At 34.6% G+C, this 26732-nt stretch overlaps 1 protein-coding gene across 1 annotated transcript in view; it reads left to right on the top strand.

Moving 5' to 3' along the window:
* The window catches only part of LOC129226595 (retinal-binding protein-like), a 94163-nt gene that overhangs the window by 53440 nt on the left and 13991 nt on the right, over positions 1 to 26732 (top strand). Inside the window, exons 5-8 of the mRNA XM_054861219.1 lie at positions 1260 to 1310; positions 16800 to 16893; positions 19780 to 19874; positions 24084 to 24162. Coding sequence (XP_054717194.1) covers positions 1260 to 1310; positions 16800 to 16893; positions 19780 to 19874; positions 24084 to 24162 — 319 coding nt within the window. The remainder of the gene's footprint in view (positions 1 to 1259; positions 1311 to 16799; positions 16894 to 19779; positions 19875 to 24083; positions 24163 to 26732) is intronic.

Genomic DNA, 26732 nt, shown 5'->3' with positions numbered 1-26732 from the left:
CTTCAATTCGGCAAACACTGACCACATAATAAGGAAACATCTTTTGCTGGCTGCGCAGCGCAAAATTCCTTTTCCAGTGAATTGCCATCACCGAGATATTAGAGATAGGTCAACCTAGAGAAACATAAACAAGGCCTAAGTCGCATCACACAATCACGTGTTTCAACAAAAGATGGTCAAAATGTCATTGAATGAGAACAATTATGTCCTTAGAGTCTAAATCTTTCCGTTTCCCGTTGTTGGCAATTACTTGAATTTGAATTTCATAAATACATAAATAGAAAGCAAGTACACATTCAAAAATCTTCTGCGCTGATTTTGTTGCATGTTATTTCACCTTTCTCTGTACCCCGTTCACAAAAGATACTCTTTCGCTCTAAATATTGCATCCAACGTTGTATGACCAATAGAATGGAATAATGAAAATGTAACATGAAATTCATGTGTTTGTGTTACATTTCTTTCTTTATTAAAACATAGAATTTTGTTGTGGATATGCCTAAGTCAGGCGCAGAAAGGATAAGAGCGTGGCGTGAGAGAAAACGTGAGAGTGAAGTGACAGTTCAGAAAGTAAATAAAGGAGAAGAGGAGAAGATAAAAGTCTCTCTCTCTCTCTCTCACACACACACACACTTCCATCGTGTATCTTTACGACACGCAGTTTTTTTTAAATATAATTCTGGACTATATATGTAATGAGGTGTGTGTTACATGGGTGTGCGTGTATGTGTGTGCCAGAGAGAGAAGGAGAGAATCTCTCTTACCCCTTTATTTTCTAACTAGTGGTACCCGCACGGCTTTGCTCGTAATAGAAAAATTAAAAGGTCTTTTGGTTCGTTTGTATATTTACAAATTATGTATGGGGAATTTTCTCGCCAATTGGCTTGTACCCATGCTGCGGTTCCACATTATGATAATTTCGTATCTCGCCAATTGGCTTGTGCCCATGTTACGGTTCCACGTTATGATAATTTCGTAATTTACTCGTCCATCCTATGATAATTTTGTTCTTAAAATTGGAATAGAAAAAGAACCACATCGAATTTTCGAAAAAACGCTTCGAGGTGCACACCCCCATGCTACAAACTAACTTTGTGCCAAATTTAATGAAAATCGGCCGAACGGTCTAGGCGCTATGCCCGTCACAGATATCCAGACATCCTACAGACATCCTCCGGACACAGAGACTTTCAGCTTTATTATTAGCATATAATATAATAAAAAAGATTTAAAATAAATGTGCTTTTTCTTCCCTTCAGGATGTGAATGTGCTGCGGTTCCTAAGAATACACGAATACGAACTTCCCGAGGTAAATATTAACTTGGATTCTTTAAATACAGAGTTGCAAATAGTAATGGGCGGTAACTTACTGAAAATATCTCACTATTTTTTCATCTACCGTTCTTTTTGCCTTGTGTTGCTCTCTTTTACTCAGTATTATCATCATTATTTTTATTTTATTATTTACTAGAAAATCGCCCGTCAAGGTATGACGGGGGAAAATTGCTTCTACACTGGAACGCAGCAATTGCTTGTGAATAAAAAATGACAACGTATATAAAGTACAAATTGAGAATGAAAAAAGGTTAAAAAACCAGCAAACAGCTGTTTCGGCACTCTAAAATACAAGTGCCATCATCAGTGCATTAAAAACGAAGACAGGTTCACCCGACTAAAACGCAGTCGAGGCGAACATTGGAATGAGAGACGAGTACTGCTCTCATATCTTTTACAACTCGTCTCTCATTCCAATGTTCGCCTCGACTGTGTTTTAGTCGGGTGAACCTGTCTTCGTTTTTAATGCACTGATGATGGCACTTGTATTTTAGAGTGCCGAAACAGCTGTTTGCTGGTTTTTTAACCTTTTTTCATTCTCAATTTGTACTTTATATACGTTGTCATTTTTTATTCACTATAGAGTACAAAGTTTTCGACTACTTTTTATGCAGCAATTGCTTGTTTGGTGATATTTTCATGGTTGAAGTTTTAACCTTAACTCCAGTGGATTGAACCTTAAACTCCAGTAGATAGCGTTCATTGTTGACCTCTTTCTCGTTTCTTCACTCTTCTAAAACGACAGTTTTATCTGGAAAACAGTTAAGTGACCGGATCCAGTTCAGCCTCGTCAAAATTAAGGCCCCTATACTGCCGTGGTAAGCACAGATGTGGTATCTGCAGTAGAGCTCAAAATGAGAAATTGACGATTAAAGTTTTACAACTTGTTTCTTTGATTTATGACGTAATTAAATGCTCAACTTGCAGTAGTTGTTTCGTAAATAACTTATCTAAGAACCGTAAGAGAGAATTTTTGTAAAATTCTTAATTTAAAATTAATAAATGTAGTTACGACAAATTTTCTTTTCAAAACCTTTCCATATACTAAGCTCTTTTCACCGTAAGTGACAATTACTAGGCATTTTTAGGAGTATCTGCACAGGTACGACAAAAATAGCTTAGTAAAACGTGCTCAATGTATCACTAAATAATACTGAAAACATCTGCTTTCTTTACATTTAACTGTTTCGCTTTATTTTGTTAATACAAATCTAACAGAATCTCAAGAAAGATACCATTTTCAAAACTCTGGACACTGTAATCCATAACAATTTTCTGTTTTTTATATTCAAAGAATGTGTTTTTTATAATGTTTTATTTTCTAGATTCATTTTTACCGAGCATGAAGATAATTTTGACAACAGACGATACTTAAATAAAAATATTACTGGCCGTAGAATGAAATGCGGTTTGTTTGCCTGAAAGAATTAGATATGAATAATTTACATGCATTTCATTTTTAGAATTTGCATTTTAAATAACCATTTAAATAGAAAAAGCTGAATATTTACTTTAACAATTATGCAAAGTTGTATTAGTTTTTATTATCAACCTGTATCAACTATTCAACGGTAAACTAATTTTAATATTCTGTATTACAGTAAACTGCCTATTTAATATTCTGCTTTACTAAGGTATAAAAGTGGTATCTACAAAAAAATACTAAGGAAAAAAGTGGTAACTGCGCAGATACCACTATAAAGGCTTAGTATTTGTCATTTACGTTCAATTTGACTTAGCAAACTCCGCAAACTGTGCAGTTACGACTTTTTTCTTAAAGCTTTTTTTAATATTTTACGTTCACAAATCACCAAAAAACTTGACATTTAGGTAAATTAAATTACTAACGACCACCTGGTGACAATAACTCAATTTTGATAAAATGTGCAGATACCACATCTGTGCTTAGCACGGCAGTATAGTGGAGGAGCCGACGCATCCGCCATTTTGGAGCAAACTTGATCCAGTGCTTCGTAGCGATAGCATTGCTGCTGATGTTTACATTTCTTTAGTATGTATTAAATTGAGTCAAATGGCTGGTTGTTCGGCTGTTAATTGTGTAAACAGCTCCAAAAAAGGATTTCAGCTCTTCAGATTTCCAGCAGATGCAGAAGAAAAAAAAGGAAGGGATAAATAATAGCCCGCGAAGTGACTGGCAGCCTGGAAACGACGCCAACTGTTTCCAAAATTTCGCCAAGGTTCACCTTCGCTCTCCGACTCTCTCGTTCCCTGTTTGGCGAAGGATTGCCAATAAAGGTAGCTTTCCCTGCTGTACGCTTGCTCCAAAATGGCGGATGCGTCGGCCTCTCCAGTTATAGGGGCTCTAGTCAAAATATGTCAAACATTGTACGTCAAACATTACCAAAAAAAAAATTTTTTTTTCTTCAAACTTTCATGCCGTGGAGCATGTTTTATTTTTGATGACGTCAGGAGCGTTACTCGATCATTCTAAGGCCCCTATATATACGAGCCGACGCATCAGCTTAGTTTCAGCCATGTTGTGTATCGGAGCTCGAGTTTGAGTGGTTGTCTTTTCTGGCGAGTTATCGCGTTTGGTGGTTTCTCACTGCTGGCAATGATTAGCGGCACGTGAATTTTTTATTAAATAAAGTATTACTTATGGCTAATTTGACAAAACCCGAAATTTCGCTTTCGTAACCCTAACTCCGCAACAATGAAAAATCCGATCCAAAATGGCTAAACTTAAGCGAATGCATCAGCTTGTATATATAGCGGCTCTAGATCATTCGAAAAAATAATCTATAAATAGGATAAGACCCCAGTAATTGGCACTTTAAGAGTTTGTCCTTAAACTTACCTCTGTTTTCATTACTTAGGGGAAAAAATTCACTTGGAAATATTTTTGCATTAAAGAATGCACATCTGTGCATCTATTCAGTTCACTAAAATCAAAAATATTTGAATTGATATTTTTATAAAAATATATGTACAAAAAGTTACCAAAATCACCGGGAATTGGTACCTGATACCCCAGTAAATGACACCTTGCGATCCAGTAATTGGCACAAGTTAATACAGCTGGGAAATCACTTTATTTTTCACTTTTAGATTTCGTACAAATTTTATCACCATAAGAAGCATTATTACTGTTAATATTAAATAGGTAATTTTACATAAATTAATGTTAGATCACACATCTTGACGTTGAAAAAGTATTTTAGAGAAATAAAATTGAATTTGAAGTGTTGCATAGAAAAAAATATCGAGATTATTACTGTTTCATTAGTCGGTATGCAGTTTCGATTTTACGAATTATAGCTGTTTCCACAGAAAAAGGAACATTAGGAACATTGACCTGATGATTCTAAGGGACTATAAAAAATGAACTGATTCTCTATCGTCGCAATAACGTACTGATGGCCAAACATATTTCGTTTTTATTAATTCTCTTAAAATTTGAACAGTATATGCTGTAGGATTCAAATCAGTAGTAGAACCCATACAATATAGTTGCTGAAAAAGGATCAGAAATCAAACTAGTGACATATTGCACAACAATCTATTAATTCTTGCTTAATGTAATTTACGCGTGTAAATTTTAGCAAAAAGTTCATTATAAATTTGTAAAATAGATATTTTTTTCACATAAAAAACAATTAGAAGGACTATATTGATTACTATAACACGTTTTCAAGAAATACTTAATAGGGTAACGACCCCGCAGTAATTGGCTCTTTAAGAGTTTGCCCTTAAACTTACCTCTGTTTTCATTACTTAGAAAAAAAATATTCACTTGCAAATATTTTTGCATTAAAGAATGCACATCTGTGCATCTATTCAGTTCACTAAAATCAAAAATATTTGAAACGATATTTTTATAAAAATATTTCTATAAAAAGTTACCAGAATCCCCAGTAATTGGCACTTGATACCCCAGTGTATGACACCTTGTGATCCAGTAATTGGCACATGTTAATAGAACTGGGAAATCACTTTATTTTTCACTTTTTGATTACATACAAATTTTCTCATCATAAGAAACATAATTAATGTTAATTTAAAGTAGGTAATTTTACATAAATTAATGTTAAATTACACATCTTGACGTTGAAACAGTATTTTAGAGAAATAAAAATGAATTTGGAGTGTTGCCTGGGAAAAACTATCGAGATTATTGCTGTTTCATTAGTCGGTATGCAGTTTCGATTTTACAAATTACATCTATTTCCACAGAAAAAGGAACATTGACCCGATTATTCTAAGGGATCATAAAAAATGAACCAATTCCGTACAGTCGCAATATCTGACTGATGGCCTAACATATTTGTTTTTTATTGTTTATATAATATAGTTACTGCAAAAGTATCAGAAATCAAACTAGTGACATATTGCACAACACGTTAGTGTTTATAGGCACGTGTGCCAACTACTGGAGGCTAGCAAAACTGAAGCACCACTAAATGGCATCCATAATTATTTCAAAAATCCAAAAAGGAACAAAAATATATTTCTACCCACTCAAGAGTAACACTTTTTAACTAAACAAAACTTTTGACAGCGAAAGTAAAATATATTTTAAGTCAGATTTTAATGGATTGATGCACATGCTTCCCTTAAGCCAGATAAGAAGTTTTTGCAACAAAAATAGTTGATTTGACACAAGCCACAATTGTTTCTCTTTCCTATGCTCTGCTACCATTTAGTAACATGAATTGAAAATATAATCTTTAAAGTAAATGTACATTGAGTTGATATATAGGCTTCTACTTTTAAAAGATTGGATATGAATCTTATTTTAGACTATTTTTGTTGGAAGTGCCAATCACTGGTGACCTGCCAATTACTGGGGGTGTTACCCTACGTAAAATTTAAAGCACAGTAACATTCATTCTATATAAAGTATGAAACATTTTTCGCAATGGGGTGGTCCTTCAATCAAAAGTACTACTTTTAACCGTTGAAATGGATGGAATGAGCAAAAAAAAAAAAAAAAAAATTACATGGACCCAGAAAATACTTTCATTTTCCCAACAGTTTTTTTTAATTAATTTTTTAAAATGTCCGATTTTTCAAACAAGGCGTAGTCTTAATGACGTCACAAATGATGCGATTTGGCGCATCTTTCTACTACGTTTCCACGTTATGATAATCAAGCAGCGAATTAAAATTGCGCTCTAAGCTTGCTATCAACCCTATCGTTGCCAATACACGTGATTAAAGATGCGAATTAAATATTTTGTTCAGTGAATGGCAACATTGAATGGCATTTCATCATTTGTGATGTCACACGACAGAAGTGTAAACAATAAAAGCGCACCGATTAAAGTATTTTTCAAAAATATGAAACTTAAATAAAGACATTAAAAAAGGGTCAGATCCTATGTTTTTAAGCATGCTTTTTCAGAAAAAAAAAATACTTTTAAAATTTTGGAAATGACCCCATTGCATAACTAGTATGTTGTGGCCATCACGAAACTTTCTTCTATATTTTTCTTTTTTTTCTGATCCCTCCCCATGCTTGACGAGGAAGCAATATTCCCAACAAAAACCAAATTACACATGAAAAAACTTGACGACCATCCCAACGTCTGCATTATTGCAAAAGCAAAGCAAAGAGCGAAAATTGAAAGTTATTTTAAAAGCCTTGCTTGAATTAATTACAAATATTTTATTTGTTAACAAACATAAGATGGCAACACTTAAAAATTTTAAATCATTGAGATAATATTTCCGATCATTTCCATACAATTAAAATCACGAGAAATACGCAGACGACAATCTATTACGATTTATCTTTCTTATTGTTGCATTAATAAAGCTATTTTTTATTCGCAAAAAAAAAAAAAAAAAAATCAACACCTCTTGGAGCGATTGGCGTCAAAATTGAACCAAAGCCTGTTTACGTATGGATTCACATATATTCCAAATTTCAACCAGAACGTAGCATTACTTCTTGAGATAGGGTACTCACAATGGAAAAAAAGAACGGGCGATTGCGCTACCCCCTTTTTAGCTGTTGGCACCAAAATAAAATCAGCTCTTATACCCACTAAGGGCTACTTGCCGATAATTTTTTCTTTCATTCCGTTCATTATTTCTTGAGATACAGCAGTCACAATTGACGACAAAAAACGTTCTATAGCTCAACCCCCCTTTGAGTTATTGACACCAAAATTAAATCAGCACCTGCTCCTGTTAATGGCAACATATGGACCAAATTTTGTTTGATTCCGCCAGTTACTTCCTGAGGAATAGCAAGCACGCGTAACTCAAAAAACGTCCCATTGCTCCACCCACCTTGGAGGAATTCGCGCCAAAAACCAATGGGCACAAGTTCACATACGGGCACATATGTGTACCAAATTTCGTTCGATTTCATGCGGTAGTTTTTGCTGTAGAGCGGCCACAAAAAACTGGTCACACACAGACGTGACACACACACACACACAGACAGACAGACATTTTCCAAAAATGGTCGAAATGGACTCAGCACACCTCAAAACGTTCGAATCCGTCAAAATTCGAAATTCGAAAATTTGCACGAATCCAATACTTTCTTCTATATATTAGATATAGAAGAAAGTAAAAATAAGAGTGTAGTGATATTATTAAATGATAAATTTCTTGTAACGAACATATGAAATATTTATTGAGAGCTTCTTATAATCGGTGCAGTATTAATTTATTTGCATTTCAAATATTTTGCAGAATTAGACAAGTACATGTGCGGAAGAGTGGATGGGGCAAAGTGAAATAATTCATTTCGTTCAATTATTCAATCATTTATTAAACCTCTTACGTAAGGTAACGCACCAGTAGTAGCCACAGTTAAGTATATTTTGTGTGTTTTTACTTTCTTCTATATCTAATATATAGAAGAAAGAATTGGATTCGTGCAAATTTTCGAATTTCGAAGGATTCGAACGTTTTGAGGTGAGCTGAGTCCATTTCGACTATTTTTGGAAAATGTCTGTCTGTCTGTCTGTGTGTATGTGTGTGTGTCCCGTCTGTGTGTGACCAGTTTTTTGTGGCCGCTCTACAGCAAAAACTACCGCATGAAATCGAACGAAATTTGGTACACATATGTGCCGCTATGTGAACTTGTGCCCATTGGTTTTTGGCGCGAATTCCTCCAAGGGGGGTGGAGCAATGGGACGTTTTTCGAGTTACGCGTGCTTGCTATTCCTCGGGAAGTAACGGGCGGAATCAATCAAAATTTGGTCCATATGTTGCCATTAACAGGAACAGGTGCTGATTCAATTTTGGTGTCAATAACTCAAACGGGGGTTGAGCTATAGAACGTTTTTTGTCGTCAATTGTGACTGCTGTATCTCAAGAAATAATGAACGGAATGAAAGAAAAATTTATCGGCAAGTAGCCCTTAGTGGGTATAAGAGCTGATTTTATTTTGGTGTCAACAGCTAAAAAGGGGGGTAGCGCAATCACCCATTCTTTTTTTCCATTGTGAGTGCCCTATCTCAAGAAGTAATGCTACGTTCTGGTTGAAATTTGGAATATATGTTGTGAATCCATATGTAAACAGGCTTTGGTTCAATTTTGACGCCAATCGCTCCAAGGTGTTTTTTTTTTTTTTTTTTTTTTTTTGCGAATAAAAATAGATTTATTAATGCAACAATAAGAAAGATAAATCGTAATAGATTGTCGTCTGCATATTTCTCGTGATTTTTACTTTCTTCTATATCTAATATATAGAAGAAAGTATTGGATTCGTGCAAATTTTCGAATTTCGAATTTTGACAGATTCGAACGTTTTGAGGTGTGCTGAGTCCATTTCGACTATTTTTGGAAAATGTCTGTGTGTGTGTGTGTATGTGTGTGTGTATGTATGTATGTGTGTGTGTATGTATGTGTGTCACGTCTGTGTGTGACCAGTTTTTTGTGGCCGCTCTACAGCAAAAACTACCGCATGAAATTGAACGAAATTTGGTACACATATGTGCCCCTATGTGAACTTGTGCCCATTGGTTTTTGGCGCGAATTCCTCCAAGGGGGGTGGAGCAATGGGACGTTTTTTGAGTTACGCGTGCTTGCTATTCCTCAGGAAGTAACTGGCGGAATCAAACAAAATTTTGTTCACATGTTGCCCCTAACAGGAGCAGGTGCTGATTCAATTTTGGTGTGAATAGCTCAAACGGGGGTTGAGTTATAGAACGTTTTTTGTCGTCAATTGTGACTGCTGTATCTCAAGAAATAACGAACGGAATCAAACAAAAATTTTTTGACAAGTAGCCCTTAGTGGGTATAAGAGCTGATTTTATTTTGGTGTCAACAGCTAAAAAGGGGGGCAGCGCAATCGCCCGTTCTTTTTTTCCATTGTGAGTGCCCTATCTCAGGAAGTAATGCTACGTTCTGGCTGAAATTTGGAATATATGTGAATCCATACGTAAACAGGCTTTGGTTCAATTTTGACTCCAATCGCTCCAAGAGGTATTGATTTTTTTTATTTTTTTTTGCGAATAAAAATAGCTTTATTAATACAACAATAAGAAAGATAAATCGTAGTAGATTGTCGTCTGCGTATTTCTCGTGATTTTAATTGTATGGAGATGATCGGAAATATTATCCCAATGATTTAAAATTTTTAACTGTTGCCATCTTATGTTTGTTAACAAATAAAATATTTGTAATTATTTCAAGCAAGGCTTTTAAAATAACTTTCAATTTTCACTCTTTGCTTTGCTTTTACAATAATTCAGACATTGGGATGGTCGTCAAGTTTTTGCATGTGTAATTTTGTTTCTGTTAGGAATATTGCTTCCTCGTCAAGCATGGGGAGAGATCAGAAAAGGGAAAAATATAGAAGAAAGTTTCGTGATGGCCACAACATACTAGTAGTTGTATGGAAATGATCGGAAATATTATCTCAATGATTTAAAAATTTTTACTGTTGCCATCTTATGTTTGTTAACAAATAAAATATTTGTAATTAATTCAAGCAAGGCTTTTAAAATAACTTTCAATTTTCGCTCTTTGCTTTGCTTTTGCAATAGTTTTTGCATGTGTAATTTTGTTTTTGTTGTGAATATAGCTTCCTCATCAAGCATGGGGAGGGATCAGAAAAAAAAGAAAAATATAGAAGAAAGTTTCGTAATGGCCCCAACATACTAGTTTAAATTGTGGATCTACAATATCAATACTAATTTCAAAACTCAGTGAGCGTATTATAGTCCAACTCTCCCTTAATCGTCCCATTTTACAAAAATGCCAGAATTTCAATTTGTTCAATTTTTTATTAATTTTTTCCTAAACCTCGAATTTGATCCATTAGTGGCCACTCCAAAATCTGAGATTTTTAGTAGTGGCCACATGCATGAGTTAGTAGTGGCCATCTGACATCCTTTCCTTAGAATTTACATTACTTACTTTAAATTCAAATAACTGATGAATAAAATTGATTCAATATGATAGTTACATTATGTACCAATGTACAGTGAAATCCCATTACAACGAATACCAATACAACGAAATATTCATTTCAGCGAAAGAACTTTTCAGTCCTGCCTTCATTTCTACTGCGCTACAGGAATTCCATTACAACAAAATTCTCGTTACTACGAACAAATTTTGCGGTTCCTTGAAGCTCGTTATAACGGGATTTCACTGTACTAATCACATTTTTATAGTACATTTCTTTCTTCAAAGTACATAAGTACTTAGGATAAAAGAAAAGGTTTTAAATAAAAAATTTGCATTTGTAATTTTTGTAGGCTAATTTAAAAAATTAATTAAAAGAAAATGTATGTACTTATATAAGTATTATACATATAAACTTTGGTAAGTATGAACTGAATAATTACCATCACTTCAAAATCATTCATAATTAATAATAAAATAAGCACACTACTCAATGTAATTCTAGGACAATTTGTTTCCTACAACTTACGAAGGCACATCAATGGATATCGGATATTGGTAGCATAAGATTTCAATACTACTAAAGGCAGGGTGTCCGCGCACCTGGAAAGACATGGAATTCGTCTATGATCGAAAATGTTCATGGAAAGCCATGATTTTCGGCAAAAAATGCTCAAAAAACATGGAAATTGTCTATTGGTCATGGATTTTGAGTTCAAGAACATTTTGAATATTTATCGAATTTTACACATTAGATTAAACATACACATCTTGGCTATTTTTTACGCTGTTACTCGTCAATCCCAATTTTTCACACATTTCGAAATCCGATTGCATCTACTTTTCTAATACTCGCTCGTTTTTCTTTTCATGAGATTTTACCATTTGGACATTTATAATTATGTATTTAGCATTATTTTTAACCCTCCTTATATGTCTCATTGTGTAGATGAGGACATTTAGACTTCTAGTTTTTGCCGATCGCATTCAATGATAAAATGTTAATTCATCCGTTTTGATTCAAGAGACTCACAAAAATTATCATTAATTCTCAGCTGTGCCTTGAGTTAATGAATATTTTAGAAAATAAAATCGGTCTGAAGAATTAATTACGGACGTTTTGGACATCGATAAAATACATAAATTAGGGAATTTTCAAAGGTAAATTTTTTAAAAAGTCCGTAAATGTTACATATTTCACATATTCGGAAGTTTTACAATATTTGTAACCTATCCTAATACTTTGGCGGTAAATATCTGGTATTGTCTGGTAAATTAATTTTTAAGTACTTTGATTTAATTTTTTTTTCTTATTATTTATGTTATTTATTGTAAACATAATTTTAGTAAGCACTAAATTATTGCTAGTCACAGATATTTTAGAAAACTATTAGTAGTACAGTGCTCGCATTTTATTATTCGGTATTCAGTTCGTCCCCCTTCCCAAAAATTTTGAATTTCGGGTGCTCCTGACTATTAGCAGTCATTAATAAATATGAATAAATAGATTATTAATTGCAAAACACATACTTACTGACATGATTTAAAGACTTCCAAGAGAAAAATGGTTCTTTAAACAAGCTTCATAACTGAAAATTTTATATATCATGGCTTTTACTGATTTTATGGTGTGTGACTTACTTCTAATAAGAAAATCTGTATTTTCAAGAAATGATTTCTTAAACCTAAGAAATTAAAAATTATCTGCTTTGATTAGAAAAGGGATTAAATCGATCAAATATAAGGCCCTTCCCTCTGCATTTTTTTACCTGCTCAGCAGGCAAGTTGCAATCGGTTCTAGTTGAATTTTTCTCCTCTGTATATTCTAGCGCGCCAAACTCCTGTTTTCTTTTTTTTTTTTTTCATCCAACAAACTATTTAATATTTTTTTCCCTCTATGATATGCGCCCCCTAAGCTAGGGCCTAGGGGATGGCGTGATGAGTAATCCGGGCCTGTCCATACAAGAGTTTAACGCACAGCAGTAGCCACAGTGAAGCATATTTTGTGGCTTCCTTAAACTGTGGGGCTACACTGTAAAAAAAAAACTGTAAATTTTGAAGAAGTTATCCGTATTTTTAACAGAAAAAAACTGTTCGTAATAAAATACAGGATTTCTCTGTATTTTTGAATCTGTAACCGGTTATACTTTGATTTTCTTCGAATCTTCGAAATTTCGTCCGCGTGTTTGGAATTTGGTTCTCGTGCTCGAGTTTTTGATCTTATATTTATTTAAAGCGAGTAAGTCTTAAATCGTTTGCAACTTCCATTTCATTGCATCCTAATCAATATTTTATTATTATGTTTTTTTGTCATCTGTTACAGAGGCATATTCGAAAATTTACCTTTTTATACATGTATTTCGTAGTAGTATAGTAAATATTGAAATGTATTTATGAAAGTATAGTTTCATTTTTTAATCTTCATAAAATAATAAATCAGCTTGAATGAAATAATAAAAATACGGAAGATTTCTGTAAAATAAACGGAAGAAAACTGGCGTCCTGGCTGACAGTTTTTTTTCCGTAAATTTTACGGATTTTTTTTACAGTGTACAGTATTAATTACCATATTTGAAACTCAATGAGCATATTATAGCCCTATTCTTCCTCAATTGTCCTATTTTTTTAAATGCCAGAATATCAATTTTTCAATTTTTTCCCAAACCTGAAATTTGATCCATCAGTGGCCATTGTACATGAGTCAGTAGTGGCCATATTGTTGTTTAGAAGTGACCACCGAGTGGCCACTATTAGATCACACAATAATTTTACATTAGAAATGACGCAGGTTATTATATTAAGGTATTACAACCTATTAAAAGGAAAATTGAGTTGATTTATGAAAAACCTTCCTGATTCAGTAGTTGCCACTCGGTGGCCACTTTTGAATTTCCCAACTTTTTTGGTACCAGTAGTGGCCAGGTAAACTGTCAGCCAAAGAAAGCAACTATTTCGAGTTGAAAACGTTCCAAACATGATCTTTCACATATCATAACATGGTTACAGCTCTAAAAATATTATTTTTGAGCATTGTTCTATTCATAAGACAACACAATGTTTTTATACCTCGTTATGGAGAAGCGTTGGAAGACAGCTGAAACTAGTATGTTGTGGCCATCACGAAACTTTCTTCTATATTTTTCCTTTTTCTGATCCCTCCCCATGCTTGACGAGGAAGCAATATTCCTAACAGAAACAAAATTACACATGCAAAAACTTGACGACCATCCCAATGTCTGAATTATTGTAAAAACAAAACAAAGAGCGAAAATTGAAAGTTACTTTAAAAGCCTTACTTGAATTAATTACAAATATTTTATTTATTAACAAACATAAGATGGCAACAGTTAAAAATTTTAAATCATTGAGATAATATTTCCGATCATTTCCATACAATTAAAATCACAAGAAATACGCAGACGACAATCTATTACGATTTATCTTTCTTATTGTTGCATTAATAAAACTATTTTTATTCGCAAAAAAAAAAAAAAAAAAAAATCAACACCTCTTGGAGCGATTGGAGTCAAAATTGAACCAAAGCCTGTTTACGTATGGATTCACATATATGCCAAATTTCAACCAGAACGTAGCATTACTTCTTGAGATAGGGCACTCACAATGGAAAAAAAGAACGGGCGATTGCGCTACCCCCCTTTTTAGCTGTTGACACCAAAATAAAATCAGCTCTTATACCCACTAAGGGCTACTTGTCAAAAAATTTTTGTTTGATTCCGTTCGTTATTTCTTGAGATACAGCAGTCACAATTGACGACAAAAAACGTTCTATAGCTCAACCCCCCTTTGAGTTATTGACACCAAAATTGAATCAGCACCTGCTCCTGTTAATGGCAACATATGGACCAAATTTTGTTTGATTCCGCCAGTTACTTCCTGAGGAATAGCAAGCACGCGTAACTCAAAAAACGTCCCATTGCTCCACCCCCCTTGGAGGAATTCGCGCCAAAAACCAATGGGCACAAGTTCACATACGGGCACATATGTGTACCAAATTTCGTTCGATTTCTTGCGGTAGTTTTTGCTGTAGAGCGGCCACAAAAAACTGGTCACACACAGACGTGACACACATACATACACACATACATACATACGTACACACACACACACACACACAGACAGACATTTTCCAAAAATTGTCGAAATGAACTCAGCACACCTCAAAACGTTCGAATCCGTCAAAATTCGAAATTCGAAAATTTGCACGAATCCAATACTTTCTTCTATATATTAGATATAGAAGAAAGTAAAAACATGGACAATCCAGACGACCGTACTAAATAATTTATAACAGTTTTCCATGATGCTCTACCTCCTACAAGTTTGAATCCATTGGGAGACCTGGAATCCTTATTTTTCGAATTTAAACCTTAAAGTGGCCACTACTGAAGCAGTGGCCACTACTGGTGCGTTTACCTTAGTATTCTTTATTAATTACTTTATTAGCATACCTTAACTTTGTAATTCACTTATTTATTCATTCACATTCACTTATTTTTTTATTCATTCACTCTTCTACTCATTTACTTGTCCTCATACATTAATTAATTTATTTATTTAATTATTCGTTTATTTTTACTTTCTTCTATATCTAATATATAGAAGAAAGTATTGGATTCGTGCAAATTTTCGAATTTCGAATTTTGACGGATTCGAACGTTTTGAGGTGTGCTGAGTCCATTTCGACTATTTTTGGAAAATGTCTGTCTGTCTGTGTGTGTGTGTGTATGTATGTGTGTATGTATGTATGTGTGTGTGTATGTATGTGTGTCACGTCTGTGTGTGACCAGTTTTTTGTGGCCGCTCTACAGCAAAAACTACCGCATGAAATCGAACGAAATTTGGTACACATATGTGCCCCTATGTGAACTTGTGCCCATTAGTTTTTGGCGCGAATTCCTCCAAGCGGGGTGGAGCAATGGGAAGTTTTTTGAGTTACGCGTGCTTGCTATTCCTCAGGAAGTAACTGGCGGAATCAAACAAAATTTGGTCCATATGTTGCCATTAACAGGAGCAGGTGCTGATTCAATTTTGGTGTGAATAACTCAAAGGGGGGGTTGAGCTATAGAACGTTTTTTGTCGTCAATTGTGACTGCTGTATCTCAAGAAATAACGAACGGAATCAAACAAAAAATTTTTGACAAGTAGCCCTTAGTGGGTATAAGAGCTGATTTTATTTTGGTGTCAACAGCTAAAAAGGGGGGGGTAGCGCAATCGCCCGTTCTTTTTTTCCATTGTGAGTGCCCTATCTCAAGAAGTAATGCTACGTTCTGGTTGAAATTTGGAATATATGTGAATCCATACGTAAACAGGCTTTGGTTCAATTTTGACTCCAATCGCTCCAAGAGGTGTTGATTTTTTTTTTTTTTTTTTGCGAATAAAAATAGTTTTATTAATGCAACAATAAGAAAGATAAATCGTAATAGATTGTCGTCTGCGTATTTCTCGTGATTTTAATTGTATGGAAATGATCGGAAATATTATCTCAATGATTTAAAATTTTTAACTGTTGCCATCTTATGTTTGTTAATAAATAAAATATTTGTAATTAATTGAAGTAAGGCTTTTAAAGTAACTTTCAATTTTCGCTCTTTGTTTTGTTTTTACAATAATTCAGACATTGGGATGGTCGTCAAGTTTTTGCATGTGTAATTTTGTTTCTGTTAGGAATATTGCTTCCTCGTCAAGCATGGGGAGGGATCAGAAAAAGGAAAAATATAGAAGAAAGTTTCGTGATGGCCACAACATACTAGTTTAGTTTTTGTCATTTATTCATTCAACCTTTTATTTCCTGATTATTTGATCAAAAATTTTTTTTACAGTCGAATAGAAAATTTTTCATTCACTTTGCACTATGAAAAAAAAAAGTGACCACTTTCCACTGTTTTCTAAAACAAAAATTTACTGCCAAAATAAAAATATCATTTCAATGCAATTTTCAAAAAAAAAAAAAAAAAAAAGTTCTTTCTATACTGTAATTTTCAAAACAAATTTCCAATTTGATCATTTTGAAACAGCGTAGTCATCTTAATTATTTCACATTGCCCCTCAAACCCCTACATTATTTTCAGCATGATGTCAATAAAATTCCTGTCTGTGTTTTTCATAGGTGAGCAGGACGTACAGCATGTCTGGCATCCTTGGCTATGATAATGAAGGTTCCTTGGTTCGAGTGGTTAATGTGGGTGACGCAGACTTTAAAGGTAGGAAGGTTTTTTTTTCTTTGAACATTCATGCTGATTTTTACACACCAGCCACCCCGCTTACTTCAAGCAAACTTGGTTTACTTTTTTTCTTGTAGTCCAGAGAAAACTTTTAAATGTAGCCATAGTGGCAAACCTAGTGACCTGTTCGTTTACTTTCGGTCTATCTTTTTCGTGAAAGGAGCACAGTCGAACTCGCTTATAACGAGAACAAAGGGACAGCGATATTTTCTCGTTATAACAGAGTGCTCGTAAAAAGCGAGTTCGTGAAAAAAAAAAAATCATAAAAATTCATCCCAGTCGCTTTTTTTTTTCTTCTTTTTAATCACTGTACACCCAAATAAGTTGATTACTTTGCTTTGAATTCTCTGAATGTCTCTTTATTATGTCATTCTTTTTAAGGAATACACTTATACACTAGGGTGATTCAAAAAAACTCCCCCCCCCCTCCCCTATTCTATTGAAGTTTGGGGGAGGGGGTTGAGCACCCTCTTTCAGTTAAAATAGGAAACTAAAATTCTTCCAGTATATTGCTATCCACAAGTCTAAAAATATTGAGGGGTGTCCCGGTATCTAGGAGAAACTTTTTTTTACATTTATTTTTGAACCACCCCAATATTATACTCAGATATAATTTTTAAATGTTTCTTTACTTCGCAAATTAAAACAAAGTTCTGTCATCTCTTGTTCTCAAGATTTATGATTTATTACCAACTTTGGTTGGAATGTTAAAGAAAATTTACCGACAATGGATAAGCTGAGCCGGAAGTCAATTGAAATTTTACGAACCACAAAAAATATTGCTCGCTTTAAGCGGGGTTTGCTCGTCAAAATCGAGTAATGCTTCCATAAACTTAGCATTGTACCAACCAAATATTTCTGATTTCCTCTCTAAATCTGGGTTCTTGTTAAACCAGGGCTCGTTATAAGCGAGTTCGACTGTACAAAGTTTTTGCTGCGTCTTCCTATAATGTACAGGATGTTCAGTCTTTGACACATTAAAAAAAAAAAATTAAAATTAATTTGAATTTTGACATCTTGAACTCAAATTATGTTTTTCGCAATCACGAGTGTGTGTATGTAGGCGTGTGTGTCTGTGTGTGGGGGTATGTGTGTTTGTGTGTAGGGGGTATGTGTATGTGTGTGTAGGCATGTGTTTGTATCTGTGTGCTGGCATAAGTGTATGGGTATTTGTGTGTATGAATGTGTGTGTGTGGGGGGGGGTATGTGTATGTGTGTGTAGGCATATGTGTTTGTGTCTGTGTGCAAGCATGAATGTGTGTGTATGTTTTTGAGTGTGCATGCGTAGGTGTCTGTATGTATGCGTGTGTGTATGTGTTTGTGTATGTGTGTGTATGTGTTTGTGTATGTGTGTGTAGGTGTATGTGTGTATGTGCTTGTGTGTGTATGTGTGTGTGTGTGCGTGTGTGTGTGCGTGTGTGTGTGTGCGTGTGTGTGTGCAGTTGTGGATGTATGCGCGTATGTGTAGGACATGGATGCAACCTGGAGACGGCTTTCGCAAGAGGAGCAGCATCGTGAGGAGCCGGTCGACGGTGATGGTGCGGAGGGTGGCGGTGGGAAAATGAAAAGATAGGACATCAAAACAGTCAAATGAAAGCAATAAGTAATCGTTATTGCTCAGAAAAAAAAAAACTCATAGAAAATCAAAAAAATGTTGCATGAATAAACGGATTGCATAAAAATACTTCACAAGTTCACGTATTGTGTCAAATTGTGTAGCATTGCTAGCACTGAATATTTGACGGTACAAATTACCCAAATAGCACAAACTGTTCTGCAGTGCATGCTGGTTAGAACATTTTAATCGTTACCCCAATCGACCCTACAAGAACATTTTGTAGAAATGTTTACATAGTTTCATTCGTCATTTGAATTCTGTTTGGGAATGTTCTTGGCAAAATAATTTTTTAATTAATAATCACTACCACTCTCCTCGATACTGTCATTTTGAACCATACTGTCAATTTATATTCAGTAAATTACTGCCCATTAGCCAGGGCTAAAGCAGAAATACATACTGTCATTTTTTTCTAATTCAGGTCGGAACGTTTTTCAACGTATCAGCAAAATCATCATCAACACTTATTCACTCAAAGTCTTAATAGGAGTATTACCGTTCCCCCCCCCCCCCCTTGATCGGCACAGCAGTGTTAAAATGTTCCCTATGATTAACTGAGAAAATACACCTAGATCGAAAAAGTATAAATCATGCTACATCACTTTTTTTAAAAAAAATTATCTTAAAAAAGTATGGAGAATCAACTGAGATGTAGAAATTTTATTTCGCAGAGCTCTAAAAGTTTAAAATCCTTTTGGGGAATATCCGCTCGTAGCTTTATTTTAGGGATCATTAAGGCCCAAACACTTCATTTTCATTCTTAACTGTTTTATATTATGTTTGATTTAGTTTTTAAATTTTCTAGAAAAGGAAACAATTTTAACTTTACTACACTTTTCCAACTAAACGAGTTCGTGTTTGATCTTTACCGTTTTTAAATTAAAGTTAATGTCATTAATGTCAGCAAAAAGCACGTTTCTTTATTTTCTTCTCTTTCTTTTTCTTTTTTAATTTTTAATTGCAGTATTTTAGTTTCGATAAAAGGAAATTCACCTGATGTTTTATCTCATTTACCAATGCTTCTTATACTTCATTTGACATTTACGATTTTAAACAGATCACGTTCGGGATAAGAAACAACAATTTACATTGTACGGTATTCATACAAACTAGTGTAAACGAAAGTCATGCTTAGCGTGCCGACAAGTAAGTTATACCATTTGCAAATTTTCAACCGCAATACACTATTTTTTTAAGTTCAATGTCATGGCCTCATCATAATATATGAATACGTTTCTCGTTCACAGGTTTCGTTCATTCCCTATCGACCATAGACGAATTCCGATTCTTCATCTGGTTCTTCCACAAAGACGCTGAGCGCTTGAGAGCTGAAAACAAAAAAGTAAGTTTCCGAGCAACATTTTACTTTAGAGATGCCCAACCTTTTTTTACCGGAAGGCCACGCCCTTCGAGCATGAATTAAAATGGAGTGAGCAAGTCCAGTCACTGGCTTAGCAAAAGCTGACCCAAGGACCCCAAGTCAAGTGACTCCACAACGGCGAATGGTTGCCACGTTTTGCGTAAAAACTAGCGAAGGAAACCCAATTTCTCCCATTGCTTTGCTTTAAAATGTATCACGTGAATTGGGGTCTGAGTTTCATGAATGAAAGTCTTCACTCCCTCCATTTTATCTCTTCTCAGTGGCCCCCCCCCCCACGCCTCATATTAAGACTAAAGCCCTGAATGGTAGAAAACGTAGAAACACGTCCGCCATCTTGTGGCCAAGCGCCGCTTTTTTCCTATGCATAGGCGGATTTAAGACGGAGTTCCTGGGGGGGGGGGGGGCAGGATGCCATGCTTTACTTTTTTCGTGTATCGTTTTCAGTACTGTGTGTTTTCATGCTGTCCTTTTTGAAAGACCTTTTTTTGACCTTAAGAGAGGTGACTGGTATCAAGAGAGTGACGTAAGGCTCCCTTTTAAGTGGGATATAGAATATCTCCCATTTTAGAGGGTCCGGGGTTTCTCCCCCGAAGGAAATTTTATAAACTGGATATGAAATTCTGCATTTTGAAGCCTTATAAAGGTTAATTGGATAGACAAAAATCTCGGGAAAAAGTAGACAAATATTTTTTTCAAAAATAGTTTTATGATTTAAATGTGCTTTGTGATGTAAGTTAATACTTTAAAAGAAATGCTGTACAGATTTAGAAAATATGTAACATGAGAGTAACATACTACTCATTAGAACAATTCATAATTTATACACTTGATAAGAAATAAAATAGAAGCACACTTTGCTTAGGAGTTTCAAACACTTGTCTAATTATTTTCAAGGTTTGGTTGGTTAGTTTGGGTGTTTTGGCACAAGAGCCCTAGCAGGCTATACTGCGCCAATTCTTTTCGGGGATTTTAGAACATTTGATAATTTAAGGCACCTCATTTGCACTTTCCAGTCTCTGAAATTGAGTACTAGATTATACAGTTGCACAGTATTATTCAAACTTTGAAAAAAAAAAAAAGAAAAAGAAAAAAAACAGTTATTTTAAATTTAAAAGAAAAAATAAACTATAGAATTCTCTCATTACAACAACCTTTTTTTTTTTAATTTTGAGCAGTGCAGAAAACGAAAAGGAATAGAGGCCGTGTATTATTTTTTTTCCAGGCTAAACAAATTAACAATATGCAGTAGAAGCAAGATAAAAACAATCAACACAAAAGAATTTCCAAAATACTGCATTCGGGATTAAATAAATAGCAAGATATGAAACATGTGAGTCACAATAAGTTATTTCAAGTAATATGTTACAAACGTAAGAACCATGATTTTTACATTGTTGATGCAGGATGTAGCAAGGAGCTGAATTTGACATATTTTGGCATTCCTCCCCCTACGATTTGTTAGAAATTTTAAAATTTAAGGTTTGTAGCCACACGTTTCCAAATACTCAAGGTTTTCAAGCACTTGAAAATGAAATTAGTTTTTTCAAGCACTTTCCATTTTTTAAGGAACAAATCATGCAATTTTTTACGAGTTACGGACCCACTTCAAAGCAGTGGCCCGAAGCTATAGCTTGTTTATCTTATAGGCAAATCCGGCGCAATATGTAATTCACTTTTACCTGCAGATTTTTGTAATTTTTATGAAAATTCGTCAGTTTTCACGGTTAAAGGATTTTTACAATTTTACCAATCTGAACGTGTGAATCCAGAAGGCTCTTCAAAATCTTTCGTCTGTAAACAACAAAAAATATCTAGTTTTTGAAATCACGCAAATTGAAAATAAACATTCTGAAAAGATAGAAAACAAATCATAACAAGTAGATCGTTCTGTTAGTTCAAATGGGGGGTGGGGGGTTCCCTTTTTTTTTAGGTTCTGATTTAAAAATAATTGTCAATTATTATAAGTGTTGCAGCTAAATGCATAGCTCGTTTAGCCTATATTTTCATTTTTATACTTGCTCAAATGGTTTTCAGTCCAAAATAGTGAATTTAGGCATATTTTCAGCACCCCAATGACAGCTGTACTATTTGTATTTAATGTTCTTTTTTTTTTCTTTTCTCCCATCAGAAAAAGACATTTGCTATTCTCTTCATTTTCATTGAACTACTCAAAAAAGAAAAAAAATAATCATTTTGTTTTAAGATTTTGGAAGATGTGTTGTTACTATTTAAAGTCCTCCCAAAACTGGGGGGCATTGCACCTTATGCACCCCCCTCCTATAAATCCACCCATGCCCTTCTAAACTAGTCAAAAAAAATGATTTTTTAAAACATTTGTGGAAAATATGCTGTTACTACATAAAGTCCTCCCAAAACTAGGGGGGCATTGCCCCCCTCTGCCCCCCCCCCCATAAATCCGCCGATGGTCCTATGTCTGCTATGGTGAGTGGCCAAATTGTCGTGATACGAATCCAAACAAAGACAATTTTTCAACTGCTGATCGGCGATTAGCACAGAACAGAGACCTAACCTCATCAAAATTATTATCAACAGTTGATGTGTTGATATCCTTCCAGTTTAATAATCATTTTCAATGTGGTCCAAATCGCTTTTATCACATCGCCCTCAAAATTTTTCTCAACATTTTAAAAGTTTCTGTCCTTTCTACTTTCTTTTACTAAAAAGGAAGTATTGTATTCGCGAAAGAAATTTCAGTCAAAAATCGGCCTTAATTTCCATTTTGCTCGCCCCCGAATGAATATTGAGTTTTTTTTTCAACCCGACCACACGTGGATATATGCCTAAGAACGTATAGACACCCGAAATATCCATTTCGACGATACCCGAGTTAATGACGACGAGTTTTCTCGTGACGTCTGTATGTACGTATGTATGCGCATATGTATCTTGTATAACTCAAGAACGGTACGTCCTAGGAAGTTGAAATTTGGTATGTACACTCCTAGTGGGGTCTAGTTGTGCACCTCCCTTTTTGATTGCAGTCCGATGCTCCAAAGGGGGTCTTTCTCACCATTTTGGGGGGAAATCATTGTTAATTTCAATGCAAACTCAAGTGGTGTTATAATTTGGCAAACACTTGGCAATATATCGCCAAGCTTTTGGTCGCCAAGTTTTATCACCAACTTGGCGACAAACGTGGTGTAATTTTTTTTAAATCTGGTTTCAATTTGGCTACTGTTGGCGATATTTAGAGAGTTAACCATTGAATCACATTAAAATTGCCAATATTGGAAAAAATTAATCTGTATAAAAGGTTTTTTTTTTTTTTTTTTTGCTTCGGTTTGCAACAAACTTGGCGTGAAAATATTTGAAGCGTTTCTTTGCTTACTCCAATTTGAAAGCACTATTATCCTTAAATTAGCGTAAAAGGAAGTCACGTGATGAGCTCGTTTTTTTTTTCCAATGAAACAGACTTTCACTTAATATCGCTGCTCTTCTTTACCATTTATCTGTGAAGATCGCAGTTAGTGAAAAGCATCGGAGTTTATAAGCTACAAAAGCTTACAACCAAACGGCACGAACTTGAGGGTCACAGATCTGGACGAAATTCTGGATTTAGGTTAATTCCCACCAGATATGAACCCAGGTGAAGCGGTTTGACTGCATAGGCCCTAGTTCGGCTGCAACGGAGGTCCAAAGTTTGAGTCCAGAAAAGCAATGGTTATTCCTTTGAAATTAATTTTTTTTTTAAACTCTTTTCTGGCATTTGCATTGCAGTATAAGCCAATTATGATAGGTGAAAATTGCTTCGACATTTGAATCAAGCAATTACCTGTTAGGTGATATTTTGAAAGTTGAAATTCTAACCCCAACTCCAGTGGATGAACTCTACACTCCAGTAGATAGCGTTCACTGTTGACCACTTTTTCGTTTCTTCATTCTCCTAAAATGAGTCTTACCATTAAAACAGTTAAGTGACCGGATACAGTTTAGCCTTGTGAAACCTAAGGCTAAAAATTAAGAGGTGAGGTGTTGTGGAGAAAAGTTCATCCTTCTCAAAGTAAAGCATGTCAAACATTTCCAAAAAATATCATTATATCAAATTATCATGCCGTTGAGCGTGTTGCATTGTTGGTGACGTCACAGTGCGTTACTCGATCAGTGAATTTGCTATCATACTACATATGAGAATTTCATTTTTTTTTTCAGACAGGACGCAAGAGCGGTCAATTCGTGTATATACTCAATTTTGAACGCATGAGCATCGGTCAGTTAACCTATAAGCCAAGTAAGTACATAGTTTTTCCATAAGAACCATTTTCTAGCGATTTTTGAAACAAAGTTCCAAACCTTTATTACTGGCCTAGTTACTTTTTTTTTTTAAAGGAATTAAAAAAAACCCCAAATGAATGAGAACTTTTAAATTATTAGGGTTTAACCTTAATGACTAAGTAAAAATTAAGTCAAAGAAATTGACTAAAGGAATACTTTCCTCGTTTTCCTAGTTAAGTCATCAAATCTTAGGAGTCATTAGGTTCGCTTCTACGATTATTATGACTAGAAATCCTTTTTATGTATTAAAATAATATATTTTATATCCACTCTTAGATATGGGTAAAAGTGACAATGAGCAGGAGCATGCACAAGGGGGAGGGGAGAAGGGACATCTGATGACCCAAGCCTGAAGAGGGCCTAAAACTTGTTTAATGAGGGATGAAATATCTGTAGGGACGTTGGGGTAAACAATATGGAGGGGGCCCAAAACGACGTTTTGGTTTGTTACGAGCCCCAAAATTTCTGTGCACGCCCCTGACAATGAGTGACAGTATCACTTTGAATCAGGTTAATAATTTATTTTTAATTGTTTACATCGGTATTATTTCTAAATTTTGGGTAACTCATCATGCTTAGGAACAGTGGTTCTCAACTAAAGGGGCGGGAGCGTAAAAGAACTTCTAGGTCGGCGTGAATGTTTTAGAAAAATAAAATAAAAAAAGTGAAACTAACGTAATTTGCTCAATTTTGAGGTCATAAGCAAATCTTTTCATTATTATCGCCATTTTTAAGGCGTTTAGTACAAATTTTGTCACTAAGTCTTGTTTTCTGTGTCAGCATAGGATATGTTCGAACAGAACAACCGGTCGCTCGCACGGGTCGGTTGATTTGATGACGTCACTCATTACGGCGGTGAGTGCTAGAGACGGGCAATGGTCATTCTTTTTAATGATCCGCTTATCAGAGGATAGTTCTTATTTTTACTCGTTCATTTCAAGAATGTCGTTCAATTAAAAAATTTTGAAAAAAAAAATAGAACCGACTTCAAAATTGCTCTAAAAAGTGAAAAATAATTTTATTCTTTAAACACCATCGATAATGCTTTTAAACATAATTTTTGAAGTTGGCGCAAAAACAAAACGTAAAATCCAGTGTAACCATGCTCCGTTCATATTTTTTTCAGAAAAGCATCCAAAGTTACGAACGAAACATTGATATCGTTATTCAAATATGTTGTCATCAATGCATAATTTATGTGATAGTGAAGAAACTGGGCCTGGTTAAATTTATAGTTGTAGTTGAGTTATGGCTGTGAATGATTTTATCTATCGTTTTTGCGCCAACTTCAAAAATTATGTTTAAAAGCATTATCGATGGTGTTTAAAGAATAAAATTATTTTTCACTTTTTAGAGCAATTTTGAAGTCGGTTCTATTTTTTTTTTTTCAAAATTTTTTATTTCATTCTTTTTAGTGTAAATGTAGATATTTCAGTGAAAGTAAGAAGTTACCTAGTAAGAAGTTCGGCTCTATATCACTGTATTGCTTTAGAAAAGCCTTTATTCAAAATTATCATTACAATTACTATTAATGTTATATGGCACCAAACTTTTATAACAATGAGTTTCATATTGTCGCGTAGATGAAGATAGCGAAGACAATGTGAAAGCAAAATGAAGCGAATACTCGTTAGTCTCAACTCGAGATCTTTATTCAGAACCACGAATGAACGTTACATCTCCTTATATACAACTTGAGAAAGTGCTGGCACTTTCCAGACTTGGAAAGATACAGAAATTAATAGAACATTCGAGAAAATACGGGACGCAGTAGAAACGAAATTTTAGTAAAATTCACATTGTCCTAGTCGGGATTTGAACCCGGGTCGCTCGTGTGGGAGGCGAGAATTCTACCACTGAGCCACCGTTATCCACGGATGGAAAGTGCGAACTTCGCTACAATATCATTTTAATCATTTAATGGGGAAATTGCATGAAATGTACTGTTTTTTGCCCATAACTTTTTTTCTACAGAACAAATATGGTCAAACAAAGTAATGGGACCTAAGTTGAGCCATCCCCTATCCATTAAAAAAAGAATCATCAAAATCGGTTCACTAGGTGAGACGCTATGAGTGGACAAACAAAAAAAAAAACATACATACGGTATGAACTGATAACAGCCTCCTTTTTGAAGTCGGTTAAAAAAGTTGCCGGTGATCTCTCTGCTAGAGTTATAACTCAAGTGCACTGAAAATTTTTCATTCTAGCATTAACATTATTTAAAGGAAAGTTATTTAAAATTAGCTAACAGCAAGAAAATATGCAGATAAAAATGTAATCAAAACAAAAATTTTGGTTTGGTTTAGATGCCTCACAAAATGAACAATAATTCATTTTGTAAGACATTTCTCGGTAACCGAGTGGTAAGATACCGTTTGACCACGGATTGTATGTAATTTGGCAATTGGCCAAGTTAAGACGATTCCATCTGAATGAATTTAGCAGAGGAAAAAGCAAAATAGCGATGGGATTTTGATGCACGAGTTTCATAATTTCACCAGGCCGTACTTATTTATTGTCTTC

Source organism: Uloborus diversus, chromosome 7, assembly GCF_026930045.1.
Source record: "Uloborus diversus isolate 005 chromosome 7, Udiv.v.3.1, whole genome shotgun sequence".
Classification (NCBI taxonomy): Eukaryota; Metazoa; Arthropoda; class Arachnida; order Araneae; family Uloboridae; genus Uloborus; species Uloborus diversus.
This window is presented reverse-complemented; position numbering and strand designations above follow the sequence as displayed.